The sequence below is a fragment of the Zalophus californianus genome, chromosome X, assembly GCF_009762305.2.
Source record: "Zalophus californianus isolate mZalCal1 chromosome X, mZalCal1.pri.v2, whole genome shotgun sequence".
In the NCBI taxonomy this organism is placed as follows: Eukaryota; Metazoa; Chordata; class Mammalia; order Carnivora; family Otariidae; genus Zalophus; species Zalophus californianus.
In genome coordinates, this window is record NC_045612.1 from 127281680 (window position 1) to 127295161 (window position 13482).

The 13482-nt window shown below is 46.7% G+C and overlaps 1 protein-coding gene across 2 annotated transcripts in view; it reads left to right on the forward strand.

The window, feature by feature from the left end:
• PRKX (protein kinase X-linked) overlaps positions 1 to 13482 on the forward strand; it is a 79915-nt gene that overhangs the window by 18739 nt on the left and 47694 nt on the right. For both annotated transcript variants that reach the window (XR_003522593.2, XM_027608118.2), the window contains exon 2: positions 10891 to 11059. Coding sequence is in view for 1 of the 2 variants with exons in the window: in XM_027608118.2 (XP_027463919.1) it covers positions 10891 to 11059 (169 nt within the window). In the remaining variant the exon portion in view is untranslated. The remainder of the gene's footprint in view (positions 1 to 10890; positions 11060 to 13482) is intronic.

Here is a 13482-nt window from a genome sequence, read left to right on the forward strand (position 1 = left end):
TGTAGAGGACAGCAGGATGTAGAAGGTTCCTGCCCATGGAAGTTCTCCTGGGCATTGGGTCCTAACTGGGGTGATTCTACCCCCACTGGACACTTGGCAATGTCTGGCCTTATTGATGCTCATAACTGGGGTTTGGGATGCCGGGATGAGGGCATTTGGTGGAGTAAACTCTGCCTTAGCAAGAGAGATTCTTCATTTGTCTGTTCCATCCTCGATCCGTCCCTATCCATCCCTCCACATCATTCCATCCATCCATCCATCCATCCATCCATCATCCATTTATCCATCCATCCATCCATCCATCCATTATCCATCCATCCATCCATCCATGTATCCATCCATCTATCCATCCATCCATCCATCCATCCATCCATCCATCCATCCATCATCCATCCATCCATCCATCCATCCATCCATCCATCATCCATCCATCCATCCATCCATCCATCCATCCATCCATCCATCCATCCATCCATCATCCATCGGTCATCCCTCCACCCACCCATCCATCCATCCATGACAGATGTCAATCATCTGTCATCTATCATCTGGCTGTGTATCTATGTTCTAGCAATCACTTGGCAGTGGTTTTCAACCAGTGGTATTTCTGCTGCTCAGTGGACACCTGACAAGGTCAGGGGACATTTTTGGTTGTCACAACTGGGTATAGGGTTGCTTCTGGCATGTGGTGGGTGGAGACCAGAGACGTTGCTCAGCGCCCTAGATTGCTCAGGATGCCCCGCCCTGGAGAGTCATCCAGCCCCAAATGTCTGCAGCGCTGAGGTTGAGACACCCTGATCTAAAGGGCAATACATTCTGGGGCATTTCGAGGGTGACTGTGACATTCCATCCCATCCTGGATGCAGTGTAGGGCTTCGTCTTTAACCTGGCCAGCGTTTCTTGGGAACGTTTGAAGACCCACCTTTGTTCTTCTTGGTGAAGCCTCACGGGAGTGACATTCAGAGCTGCAGATATCGTGCTTATAGGAACACCAGAGCTGAGCCAGGAATTCCAGGCATTTCCCTTGTGGGACATCTGCTTGTGCTGGGGGCGGGCGGGAACTTCCTGTGTTTCTTTATTCCTTCGTGATTATCCATTCTGTATCTTTGATAGGGGACGGGATAATTCAGTAAATAACTTGTAAATAGGAGAATTGTGCTTCCAAAATGTCTCTTCTATTTTTATGTTTTAAAACAGGACAATGTGAAATCGAATGTTGCTTGACTCAGCGAAATTTTGAGGGAGTTATTTGTTTAAAAAAACAAAAAGCCATCTAGATGAGGAAACTCACAAACAGCCCCCCTCCCACCCAGGGCTGAGTTGAATTAGGACCAGTTTTTTTAGCTGATCTTTGAAGTAAATTTCCAAGTTAAAAAAAGAAATCTTAATGAGGTTATCCAAACCTTCTCTTCCTGTAACTTTTGCATATTGAGATATAATTCACAGGTCATAGGATTCACCCTTTCAAATGTCCAGTTCTGTGTTTTAAGTTCAATCACAGAATTGGCACACATTTTTTTTTTTAAGGGCCTTTTTCCCATAAAACAGAACTTGTGTGCAACAAGAATTTTAAAAAACTGGCTTTGGAAGGAGGATTGCATGCAATTAGATATTATTATTTCATACATTGTAGCTCATAATCTTTTCTGACATTACCAGGATGGGGAAATACAAACGAAAACAAGTGAGTTTTACAAAGATATATTCATGCATTGTGGGTATAGTGATGACAGTCGAGTTCTTGAACAACACGGGTTTGAAACTGCAAGGGGTCGCTTATACACGATTTATTTTTTTTACAAGAAATGCAGTACGGTACTGTAAATCTATTTTCCCTAGAATTTTATTAATCACCTTTTCTTCTCTGTAGCTCACTTTATTGTAAGAATACAGTAAATATATACATAGAATATACAAACTGTGGGGGAATCAATTGTTATAAGTAAGGCTTCGGGTCAACAGTAGGCTGTTAGTAGTTAAGTTTGGGGGGAGTCAAAACGGATTTTCGACTGCATGGGGGTTCGGCACCCCTAACCCCCGCGTTATTCAAGCGTCAGCCGTATTTTTGCCGTAATTCCTTAATGCATCAATTTCATTTACTAGATCACATAAATTTCGCTATTATTATATAGATAAAACCCTTCTGTAGTTCACAGATTTAAAAAAAATTGTGAAAAATTATGCTGTGAAATGCAGCTCTGTGTTGTCTCCTGTCTTGTCCCCATGACCCCCCCCCCCCCCCAGTATCCATTTTAGCATTCTGTATCTTTTTGCAGAACATCCTTTCAACACAGAGGAACGACTCTCGCTATGAAGAGGGGACAGATACTGTAATGACCAACAGAGCTGCATACTTTTGGCCTCCTTAGGAAATTGCATGTTTTTTCAGTTGCCTTAAACATTTCCCAAGCTAATTTCACCTGTCCAGACAGTGCAGGAGATAGAAACCCTTGGCCTTGGTTGGCTGGGGGGGAGAACGGATTCCGGAGAGCTTACAGCCGGGGGGCTCCAGGTAAAGGAGGGTGCTTGTGAACACTTGGACCCCCCCCTTCACGTCTCCCCTAGAATTTCTCAGGATGTCCAGGTGACTCACCTGAGTCCTAGAGCCTTCCCGCTGTGTTAGCAGCCTCCCCGTTAGGAGGTCCGCTGAATTCTTTCAGACCACATCGAGCACCTGGTGAATGCAGGTCGTGTCATTTTCCACCAAGTCATGCACAGTTGCTGCATCCGGGGCCACGGTGGTGGGGGCGGTGAGGACGGGGGTGTACGATCCTCAGGCATCTTGGGTCCGAAGCACAGTCCAGATCCTTGGTAGGTAGCTTCTTGGGTGGGGGGTGTCACCCAAGAAGGGTTGTGGTCAATAACTTCCTCGCTTACAGACCCCCTGTAGCACCTTCTGCATCTTAATATGCCACGCCATGTGGAAGGAGGAGGAAGGAACATGTTCCCTGGAAACCCAGTACAGACCCCAGTGGCTGGCCAAGCAGCAGGCCGGAGGGGGCTCTGCTCACTTCTGGGGGTGCCCCCCTTTGAGTGTGTGGTTCTCTGCAGTCCCGGCACGCATCGAGAAGGCATGGCACCACGCCGTTCCTTTCCCACTTCTCTGTAGCCCTGCTAGGGAAGCTCTCCGGAGATTTCCCGTGCACCGTTGGCCTGATGGCTGTCCCCTCTCCTGCATTTCAGGGGGGACAGGGTCTCCTGCACCCTCCGTCCCTCCCCTGGACCTGGCCTGCCCTGTTTCCTTAACGTCTGGGATGCCCATGGGATAGCACAGGGAGCATCCTAATTCAGGAGACACTGCAGGTTCGGAAGAGGTGCAGGACGGGGGTGACGACCAACTGCATGGGTCTTTAACTCAGACGTGGCTGTGCCGTCCTTGCATGTCAGGAGGGATTCTCACTTCCCTTTGTAGCAGTAACAGTGGTATTTTTAACTGCTGTTGTTTGCATGTTACGATTCTACACACACATGCGGTACTGGGCTCAGGCTCTTGCAGGATGGGAGGTGCACACGGGCTCAGTCTTGCTCTGCTTTCTTGTTTTTTTCTCGGTGAGCCGTAACTCAGGAGTAGTTTTGACGGTCCCAGTGTTGTGTGGGCTGTTACTACATGAAGCAGGAAATTAATGTTATTGCCAAGTGGGTTTTGATGAAGTTTTACTTTCGGTTTGGGAAATAGGCTTAAAAAGTAAATTAGTCTCTGTCTCTCTGTTTATAAGCTAGTATCTTTCTGTCCATCTCTCCATCCAGCCATCTGTCCATCTCTCTCTTACCTGTCTCATTTATCTTCTCTATCATCCATCAATGTATGTACCAACCACCTATTTATTTCTCTGTATTTGTATCTGTTTATCTGCTGGCTGTCTTATCTTTCTATCCATTCGCCGACCCTATCCATGCATTGTTTATGCCATCTATCATACTTATATCAACCGTTTATCTGTCAGTCATCTGCCTGTGATCTATGTGTCGGTCTGTCTCTATCTCCGAGCTACCTATTATCTTTCCCTCCATGCATCCGTCCATCTATTATCTGTTTTATTTATGTTATCAATCCATCCATCCCTCCATCCATCCCTCCCTCCCTCCATCCCTGCCTCCATCCATCCATCCATCCAGCCATCTGTCCTTCCATCCATCCATCCATCCATCCATCCCTCCGTCCATGCGTCCATCCGTCCATCCATTCCTCCATCCATCCATCCATCCAGCCATCCAAACATCCCTCCATCCATCCATCCATCCATCCACCCACCCATCCATCCATCCATCCATCCATTCATCCATCCATCCATCCATCCATCCAACCATCCATCCATCCATCCATCCATCCATCCATCCAACCATCCATTCATCCATCCATCCATCATCTATCTATGGATCTGTGTAGCTATCATCTGACTGTGCATCAGTCTGTCTTTAACTCCTTTTGCCCTGGAATCAGAAACACGGTTTCTCTGTTACCCAATCAGAGTCCATTCTGTGGCACAGAATAAAGCCCTAGTGTCATATCTGGATTAAATAAATAAATGAAGTGGGATTTTATATTTTGGGTATGCCTTTGGGGAGGAGGTGGGAGTTCTGAATACAGACACATTCAAATCAAACGCAGTATCCATGTCTGTCTTTGTGTTTACTTTTTCATTTTTTTTTTTTACACAAGCACCACACCCAGCATGGAGCCAATGTAAGGCCAAGCCTGAACCTAAATCAAGAGTCAGTCATACATACGCCTAACCGACTCAACCATCCAGGCCTCCTCCGTCTTTGTCTTTGTTTAAATAGAAATGCCTTCGTAATTATTTGTTTACATGTGAATACTTTTATATAAGGGCAATTTTGTGGGCTGATCTGCCAGGGGTTCTTTAGTTGGGATCTGTTACTACCTTTTCCTTATTCTTCTCTTGTTCTTTTCCATTCCACGACATGTAAACGGGGAGGTCGTGGATTAGGTATTTAAAATCCTGTGCTAGGTTTGAATGCACTTTTGGACCTGGGGTGTGTTGTGGTTCTTGTGTGTCCATTTGATTATGAGCGTCTTAGGAAACGAGAGACTCTCCCGTTTGTAGTTAGTTGTACGTTTATAGCGGAAGACATTGTGGGGTGCCCATCTGTGGGGAAACTGCGTGAAGGGAGGCTGGTGAGAGGCACCGTTCTGTTTCCGGGAGTGTGTGGTGTGAGTGGGGATGGGAGACAGAATTTCATTTCGTTCTAGTTTCTTCATTTTCGCAGTTCCCTGCAGTCAGTCAGGCTCAGGGGCACCAGCTAGGATGGACCCATCAATAAGTGGCACTTGCTTAAAAAACTTACAGGGACAGCAGGAAGGACATCATGAGGAGTCTTTTACAGGAAAGTACAGGAAATGCCTCTTTTCGCCACTGTCAAAAAACGGTGAAGTTATTGAACTAAATTTAGCAGTAGACTGAATGTGTGGTGAAAAAAAAAAAAAACAAGGAAAATAAAAGTTAAAAAAGAAAAAAATTAAAGTAACCTAAAAGAAACTATCCAGGAGGGAAAGAGTCATAGCAGCTGACTCAGAATCTTGTCCCTCCTTTTTTTTTTTTTTTTTTTGTGGTAGCAAAGGGAAGGTACACTCAGATAAGAGAAAAGGAGGCAGGTGACCTGCTCCAATCACCTCTGACAATCACTGGACTTCCAACTCATCAGACTGAACAGGTGATCTCGGAGCAAGAGACGTTTTTTACAGATGCCTTTAGCAGAATATCTGTGGTCAAATCCTGCATCTGTGGACTTAGGCGATACGGCTTCTTCTTCTTCTTTTTTTTTTTTTAAGACTTTATGTATTTATTTTTAGAGAGAGAGTGTGCACGGGCGGGGGGGGGGAAGGGCAGAGGGAGAGGGAGAGAGAATCCCAAGCAGACTGCATGCTAAGCACAAAGCCAGATGCAGGGCGTGACACGGGGTGTGATCCCATGACCCTGAGATCATGACCTGAGCCAAAACCAAGAGTCGGATACTTAACAGACTGCGCCACCCAGGTGCCCTGTGGTAGGGCTTCTTGAAGATGATAACATAGGATACTCGACTAGGGTGTAAGATAGAGGTGATTTTTCCTAAAATTGTTTATGTGAAATAATGTGACTATTAATAATTTAAGACTCACAAGACGTTGTAAAATACTACACAGGAGAGTCCCCATGTGCCCTCATCCCCAGAGATAATAACTTCCGTAATCAGAGGACATCCATACAACCAGGAACTGGCTTCTCTGTGATCCTGTTAACACCTGTGTGGGCCTTATTTGTATTACACTGGAGGTCCTTTATGTATTATTATTATTATTATTTTTTTTTTTTACAAATATATGGAGGTGCTTTAAATGCTCTGTGTTGCATTCCCTTTGAAATCTGAGATATTTAGGGCCAGAGGTGTTTATGCCAGGCAGGAACATAGGACCGAGATGCCACCCTGGGATCCAGCCTTCTCCTCACTCCTGCTTCTCAGTCTGTGTGGGTTTCTCTGACTGTGCCCACATTTACAAAAGGACCTCCATTGGCTTAGGCAAGAGATACTCTGCTTGCTACTTCTATTACATGGATTTGTCCATTGGTGTATCCATGAATTCATTCATCCGCCAATTTATCCAACTGACACGTGCCCAGGAATTAATCACAAAGGTATGTTAAACATACTTGATCTACAGAACCTACTGCCACAAGTTACAAACCAATCCCAATGTGGACCAAAAAAAAAAAAAAAAAATGGCAGTCTCTGATACTTTGGAAGTTGGTGTGTTGACTGGAGCACTTTTGTCAGCCCTAAACTTACAGAAACATTTTTCCCATGGTTCTCTAAGCAAGAGCACTTGGTGCACCCTGGGCATTTCTAGTTCTCCTTGGTCCTTCCAGTGCCACCTGTAGTCTTTTGTGACTTAATTTGCCAGGTGGAGTTCCATTCCCTGATATTACAGACATGGTGTAGGGAATCTGCCTCAGAACATGGTCGACCTCATAGCATCTCTTTTCAGATGACGTTTCTTCAACTGCATGTTTGCGGAAACTTCTTCATACATACTTTTTGCACACGTCAGACTTTGGAATAACGGTGATAAAGTGGGAGTGGAGGCCTCGGCCCTTCTCTGTGCGCCTGTAGCAGTAGATGTGTCCCGAGCCCCCATAGTCCCTTGGGGATACTTTCCCCATTGGGGTATGTTCTGCCTTTCAGTCAATGGTTGATAGATGTCTGCATCCAGTACCCCAAAGAATAAGGAGTAGAATCAAATGCCAACTCCATTTAATAGAGCTTACTTAAAAAAAATCTATCTCACCCTAAATTTTTTTGGGGGGCAGTTAATGTTCTTGATATAATACACATGCAACAAAATCCATGCATTTTACGTGTTCCCACTGATGACTTGTTGACAAATGCAGCGTTGTGTAACCACCATCACACAGAACATTTATGAAGCTGACTTTCATTTTACGCTGATGGAAAATTCATTTATTACCTCAGCTGAGATGCCATGCGATGGGCTTTGCATGTGTTATTTTATTTAAACCCTGTTGGGGTTTAAAGATTTCCTCTTTTCAGTTTTAGTGAGATATTATTGACACCATTGTGTACGTGTAAAGTGTACAGCATAAAGACTTGACAAATACTTAAATATTTTGAGATAATTACCACAATCTAGTTAACATCCATCTCCTTATATAGTTAAAAGAAAGGTTCTTTTTCTTGTTAGGACCTGTAGGCTACTCTTTGAGCATATAGCAGTGTTAACTGTGGTTGTCAGGTTGTATGGTAGTGCATCCAAAGGGCTTAGAACTATCTTAAATCTGGAACTTTGTATCTTTTGACCATCTTCATCCAGTTGCTCTACTCCTGTACTCCACCTCTGGTAACCACAAATCTGAACTCTTTTTCTATGAGTTGTTTTTTCCTTTTTAGATTCCACATATAAGTGAGATCATACTTTGCCTTTGTCTGACTTACTTTACTGAGCATAATGCCCTCAAGTTCCATCCATGTTATTGCAAATGGCAGGAACCTTTCCTTTTTTTTTAATGGCTGAATACTATTCCATTGTGTGTCTTATTGGGCAGAGGTGGATCCTCTGGTCATCCTTACCTGCAACAAAGCTAAAAATGGACTTTTCTGCTTTCCGAAGGGAGTTATTCAGAGCTGGGGGTGTACATTGGTGAGCCTCCCGACACCAAGCGGGGAAATCTCTGCCCATTTTCCTTCCACCGTCTCGATGCCTTATGACCAACACCATGAATGTTGTCTTGTGTTCTGTGCATTTAAGCTGGCTGAGCTGAAAATTGCAGCGTGCTGGTTTCGTCCACCTTGAACGAGACCGTGTGGTCCTGTCATCTGACTGTGGCGTCCAGGGACTCCCCGCATCCCCCAGGGTAGCTCAGGCTCCAGCTGCCGTGCATAAGTAACCCGTTTTGAGTTCTGCATGCTTAACAGCTGACGCTGCTCAGAGAGAGCTTGAAAGACATTGCTGACAGAAACGTGGAAAAATCTGAGTCATGGTTGGTGCTGTCTTTCACGTAGGCACAGGGAACATCCAGTTGTAGGTCAAACACTAGGGCAGAAAAGACAAACTATGATGTAGTAAATGCAACCTGGTGATGAAGGGGCTCCTTCTGGGGGGCGGTGGAGAAAGATGATCAGGAGGAACGGTACCCGAGAGAGAAAGGAGGAGGAAGGCATATGGCCTTCCTTCTGTCTCGAGAATCTGACGACGTGGGCGCCTGGGTGGCTCAGTTGGTTAAGTGACTGCCTTCGGCTCAGGTCATGATCCTGGAGTCCCGGGCTCGAGTCCCACATCGGGCTCCCTGCTCGGCAGGGAGTCTGCTTCTCCCTCTGACCCTCTTCCCTCTCGTGCTCTCTCTCATTCTCTCTCTCTCAAATAAATAAATAAAATCTTAAAAAAAAAAAAAAAGAATCTGACGACGTGGCAGGACTTATATGTTGCACTTCATTCTGTCCTCTTAGAGAGAGGACTCATGTGTTTGCCCCAGTTCACAGATCAAATAAAAAGCAAAACCTTTCACGAGATGCTGGTGTCCCCGTTGTGTGCGCCTGACCCTATGGAAACATCAGTGTCTGCATAAAGACACCTAAACTTTGCCAGTTCACCCTCCTTACAGCCTTGCCCCCCTCCATGCCTCCTGGTTGGGATTTGATGCCATAGCATCTCGCCAACACGCGACTGCCTTACCCCGTTACAATTCTGTGTTTGCTTCCCAGTGACCTTCCGATGAGACTATCCCTCATCGTTTGCTTCTTCTTACACAACACTTGCTTTTCTGGGTTTTGGCCGCTCCCTCTCTGCTCCTCTTAGGGTAAAATATTCATGATCGGAAACTCCACTTAAAAGCCAAGGTTACTCATCGTTGCCCCGCCCCTACCACTGCCCGAGGAGGTGAGATTTATTTCACAGCTCAGCAATTCTCATTTATGGAAGACACTAAAACAAAATGTTTTTGCTCGAGTGCGACTCTGTGCTCCTCTTTCTCATGTTACCGAGCGTAGGTCCAAACCCTGCACAAGAAGAAAGGACACCCGTGGCTGTGTGGTTGTGTTGGGAGGGAGGAGAGCGTCCTTTGTCTTCTCCAGCTCTCCCTGATTCCTCTCTCCCTCTTGTTAAAGTTAATTCCCATTTTTCCAACCAGAGAGCCCTAACTGTTCACCGTTTTCCATGCTTTCTTGCCCAGCAAGACCCCTTCACGTGCATCACTGGTTAGACACACAGTGATGGAAAACACAGCCGCCATTTATAAGCCCACTGGGCGCTAGGTACCCCGAGGCTCGCACGTACAGATTTCCATTTTTCTGCCCCCCTACTTTACCTCTTCTCTAGCCACAGATAAAATTCCTTTGGATCTTTGATCTCACATTTGCATTAAGTGGTTGCCAGCCTGTGTGAGGGGTGGAAGGTGGACACCATGCCCCACGCGGAGGCTCAGAACAATAGGACCGCCCGGTGGCGGAGGGAGATGATGCATTTGGGTTGGAAATGTGCCACCAGGGTACAAACAAGGGTTGGATTTCCTTGCATATGTATAGTGGTTGCAGTTTTTTTTTTTTAATTTTTAAATTTTTTTCCAGGCTCTTTTTGTTTTATTGATTTTTCCATCACCGAAATTTCTAGTGGAAACGAAACAGGTGGTTCCACATTGTCCTCTGAGTTACTAGTTCATTGATTCCAGGACAAGGGCCTTTCTCCATTCTAACATCTCTCCATTTGGAATGCGTATTACAATAAATGTCATGGCACAGTAAATTGGTAACATTTATTTTCCTTCTCAGTGGTGCATAAAGTAATGGTATGTCTTAAAACTGTTGGCATCTTAGAACTGATAAAATTTGAGAAACTTGTAGTGGTTGCAATTTTTAAACTTCACCCCAGTCTCAGCCCTCTGTCCCTTTATATCCTACCCGAATAGGTATCTATTCCCATATCATATTGGGATATATCCCATTTTCCAATCCTTAGCAAATTTTAAAATACAGACCCAAGTGCTTTGAGCAGGCATTAGCACGTTAAAGAGTCTTTTTCATGAGCATCTCATGCCTGATACCTTCGTCTTTATCTGGAAACCCCAAAGAGAAAAGCCACATTGAAGAAATGTCTGCCATACTTTCCCATTCTAGCTGTCCTTGTATGCATGCGTGCGTATGTGTGTGGTCTCTACGATGCCTCGTGTACAAAATGATGGCCAGCCCTCCCTCCAGTTAAACATTTCAGAGGCAGGTGATTGTCTTTGTTGACGTGTGCATTGTATGTGCCCTCACCTGAAACTTCCAGAACAGAGCTTCTCGCAAATACTGTCCCCGGCCATATACCAGGCCTGGGAGCTGCTGAAGCTGACAGTTTCTCTTAAGGTCCTGATACAGCCTCATGTGCTGTCTCCCCTCTAGGCACCGGGACGTTCGGACGGGTGCAGCTGGTCAAGGACAAGACGGCCAAGCATTTCTTTGCCCTGAAGGTGATGAGCATCCCCGATGTCATCCGCCTAAAGCAGGAACAGCATGTACACAATGAGAAGTCGGTGCTGAAGGAAGTCAGCCACCCATTCCTGGTCAAGCTGTGAGTCCCTCCCCACTGTCTCCTCCTGGTCCTCATCCCCTCTTGAGACCCCAGGCGGGGTGGAGTGAGCTCACTGCTGACCCTCAGGCTGGCTGGGTCCAGGGAGAAAGGTGCTGTTGGGACCAGCGCCTCCCCCGGGGCCTTGCTTCCCTCCTGGCTGAGCAGAACGTACGTAAGGACGGGGGTGGTCCCACCAGACACTCTGTTCTTCCCCTCGTCCCCTTCAGGGTCACCATCACCGGCTCCTGTTCAGTCATCAGCTCAGCCTCACTCATGCAGGCCACTCCTTGGGTTTCTCGCGCATGACTATGGATCTCCATTTAGATGCACCACAGATGTGTCTGGTTGAGGGTGCCCCGCACTGAACAAATACATCCCTGTCCTCCCACACTATTTGCTGGTAGAGGGAAGACCATTCTGCACCCAGGTGCCAGAGACAGGATGCCCAGATAGGGCTCTCTTTCCCTGTCCACGGTGTGGGTGCCTTCCAACCAGGGTCCCTGTCTCCCCTCCGCCATCTTCTTCTCGTTCTTTCTCATTCCCACCCCACAGCTCATGGCCTGATCTGGGGCCCCCTCTCTCTGCCCTCATGTTTGACCCTGGCCTCCCACCTGGTGTTTCCCTCCCAGCCTTGCTTCCTTCCGAGGCATTCTTCACCTTCCAGTGGTGGTGGCCCTCCCCAAATGCCTGTCTGGTGACCTTCATCTGTACCTACAGATCCGCAGGGAATTGTGAGGTACCCAGAACCCAGCCCCAGCCACGTGGGGATCGTTGTGAACGGACCCCTGGGTTTACCTTCTGTTCGCTCTCTCTTTCCCTACACCCCGACGCCCGTTGTCCCACATCAGGGAAAGCCGCCTGTGGCAGGAGGGGGCAGGTGCTGCCTCATGATCCCCTGCCTCTCGTGGGCCACCCCTCCCCTGCAATGCCTCCTTCCTCTGTGTCTCTGCACCAGCCACCCCTCCCACCAGACCAACTCCAGCCCTTCTTCTCTGATACACCTGTCCACACGCAGAGACGGGAGCCCTTTGTCACAGCTCTGGAACATCTGCCGCGCACACGGACTCTGTGAAGGACGCCTCTAAATGCAAAGCTGCCAGAGGAGCCCTCCCATCCTCCAAGCCCGAAAGGGCGTCTTACCCAGAGTCCCTACTCTGTTGCATGTTTAACGAGGAGGGGAAAGGCATAGGCTGCATTTTTTGTGGTTTTCCTTTCCTCTTATGGAGCTGCAGGTGATCTTGTGCCGATAAGGAGGGGTCAGGTGCATCTCAGGGTTTCAAGTCATGGAAACAAAAGTAGCTGGTGATTTGGGACTCCACGCTGCTCACTCACCACATGTGATTCTCCCATTTGGTCCACGGTGGAACAACACTTATAAAAATGAGTGCATTAGATCTTCCTCTGGAATTCAGGGAAGCTTCTAGTTATATCTCTTGGAGGAACTAAAATAGTGATTCTGGGGAGGATCTTTAGTTCTCTAGGGTTTTAAATAAATATTGTCTACGGGAGACCTGGACTCCTTTATGATATTGCCAAATTGTGGTGACATGTCTCTGGCTTCCTTCCAAAGGCAGGCAGTCTCAGGCCAACGATTTTGTGGTTGAGAAGACAGAGCCGACCATGTGTCGACGCATGATGGGCTTTGTGATTCAAAAATTGGAGTGCAGGTCACAGTCGAATGTAGTCTTTTTTACATGTCAGGTTCACCAAAGGGTGTGGATGAGAAGTAGGAATGTTTCCTCATCATTAAATCTACACGGAATTTGAGGAGCAATTTGATAGCCTTCTCAAAGGGGGGATTATAACTCACAGGTTTTGAGAAAACGTAGCAGGACCTCATTTAAAAATCTGTACTAATTTTGAGCAATTTTTGGTTTTCCCCCCACAGTACTGAGCGCACGAAACGAGGCACGTTGTTGTGTCTGTTCTCCTGAAATGCTCAGGATCTAGGGAAATTATTATCAACAACAGGTCCTCTGAAGACTATAAATTTCCAGGGGACCTTTGTCCAAAAATTATGGGAAATAAGTTTTTCCACTGGGGATGCCATAACCCAGTACCATGGAGTAGGGGACTTAAACAACACACATTCATTTCCCATAGTCCTGGAGGCTGGGAGTGTGAGACCCAGGCGGGGCCGAGGCCGGCAGTGTGAGACCCAGGCGGGGCCGAGGCTGGTTCCTCCTGAGGCCTCTCTCCTGGGCGTGTAGAGCCCGTGTTCTCCCTGTGTCCTCACGTGGTCGTCCCTCTGTGCGTATCTGTGTCCTCAACCCCTCTTCTTCTTTTCTTTTTCTTTTTCTTCTTTTTTTTAAGATTTTATTTATTTTTTTGGAGAGAGAGAGACAGAGATAGCACAAGCAGGGGGAGAGGCAGAGAGTCCTATGGGATCAGGGTGTACTCTACTGACCACATAATACCTTACT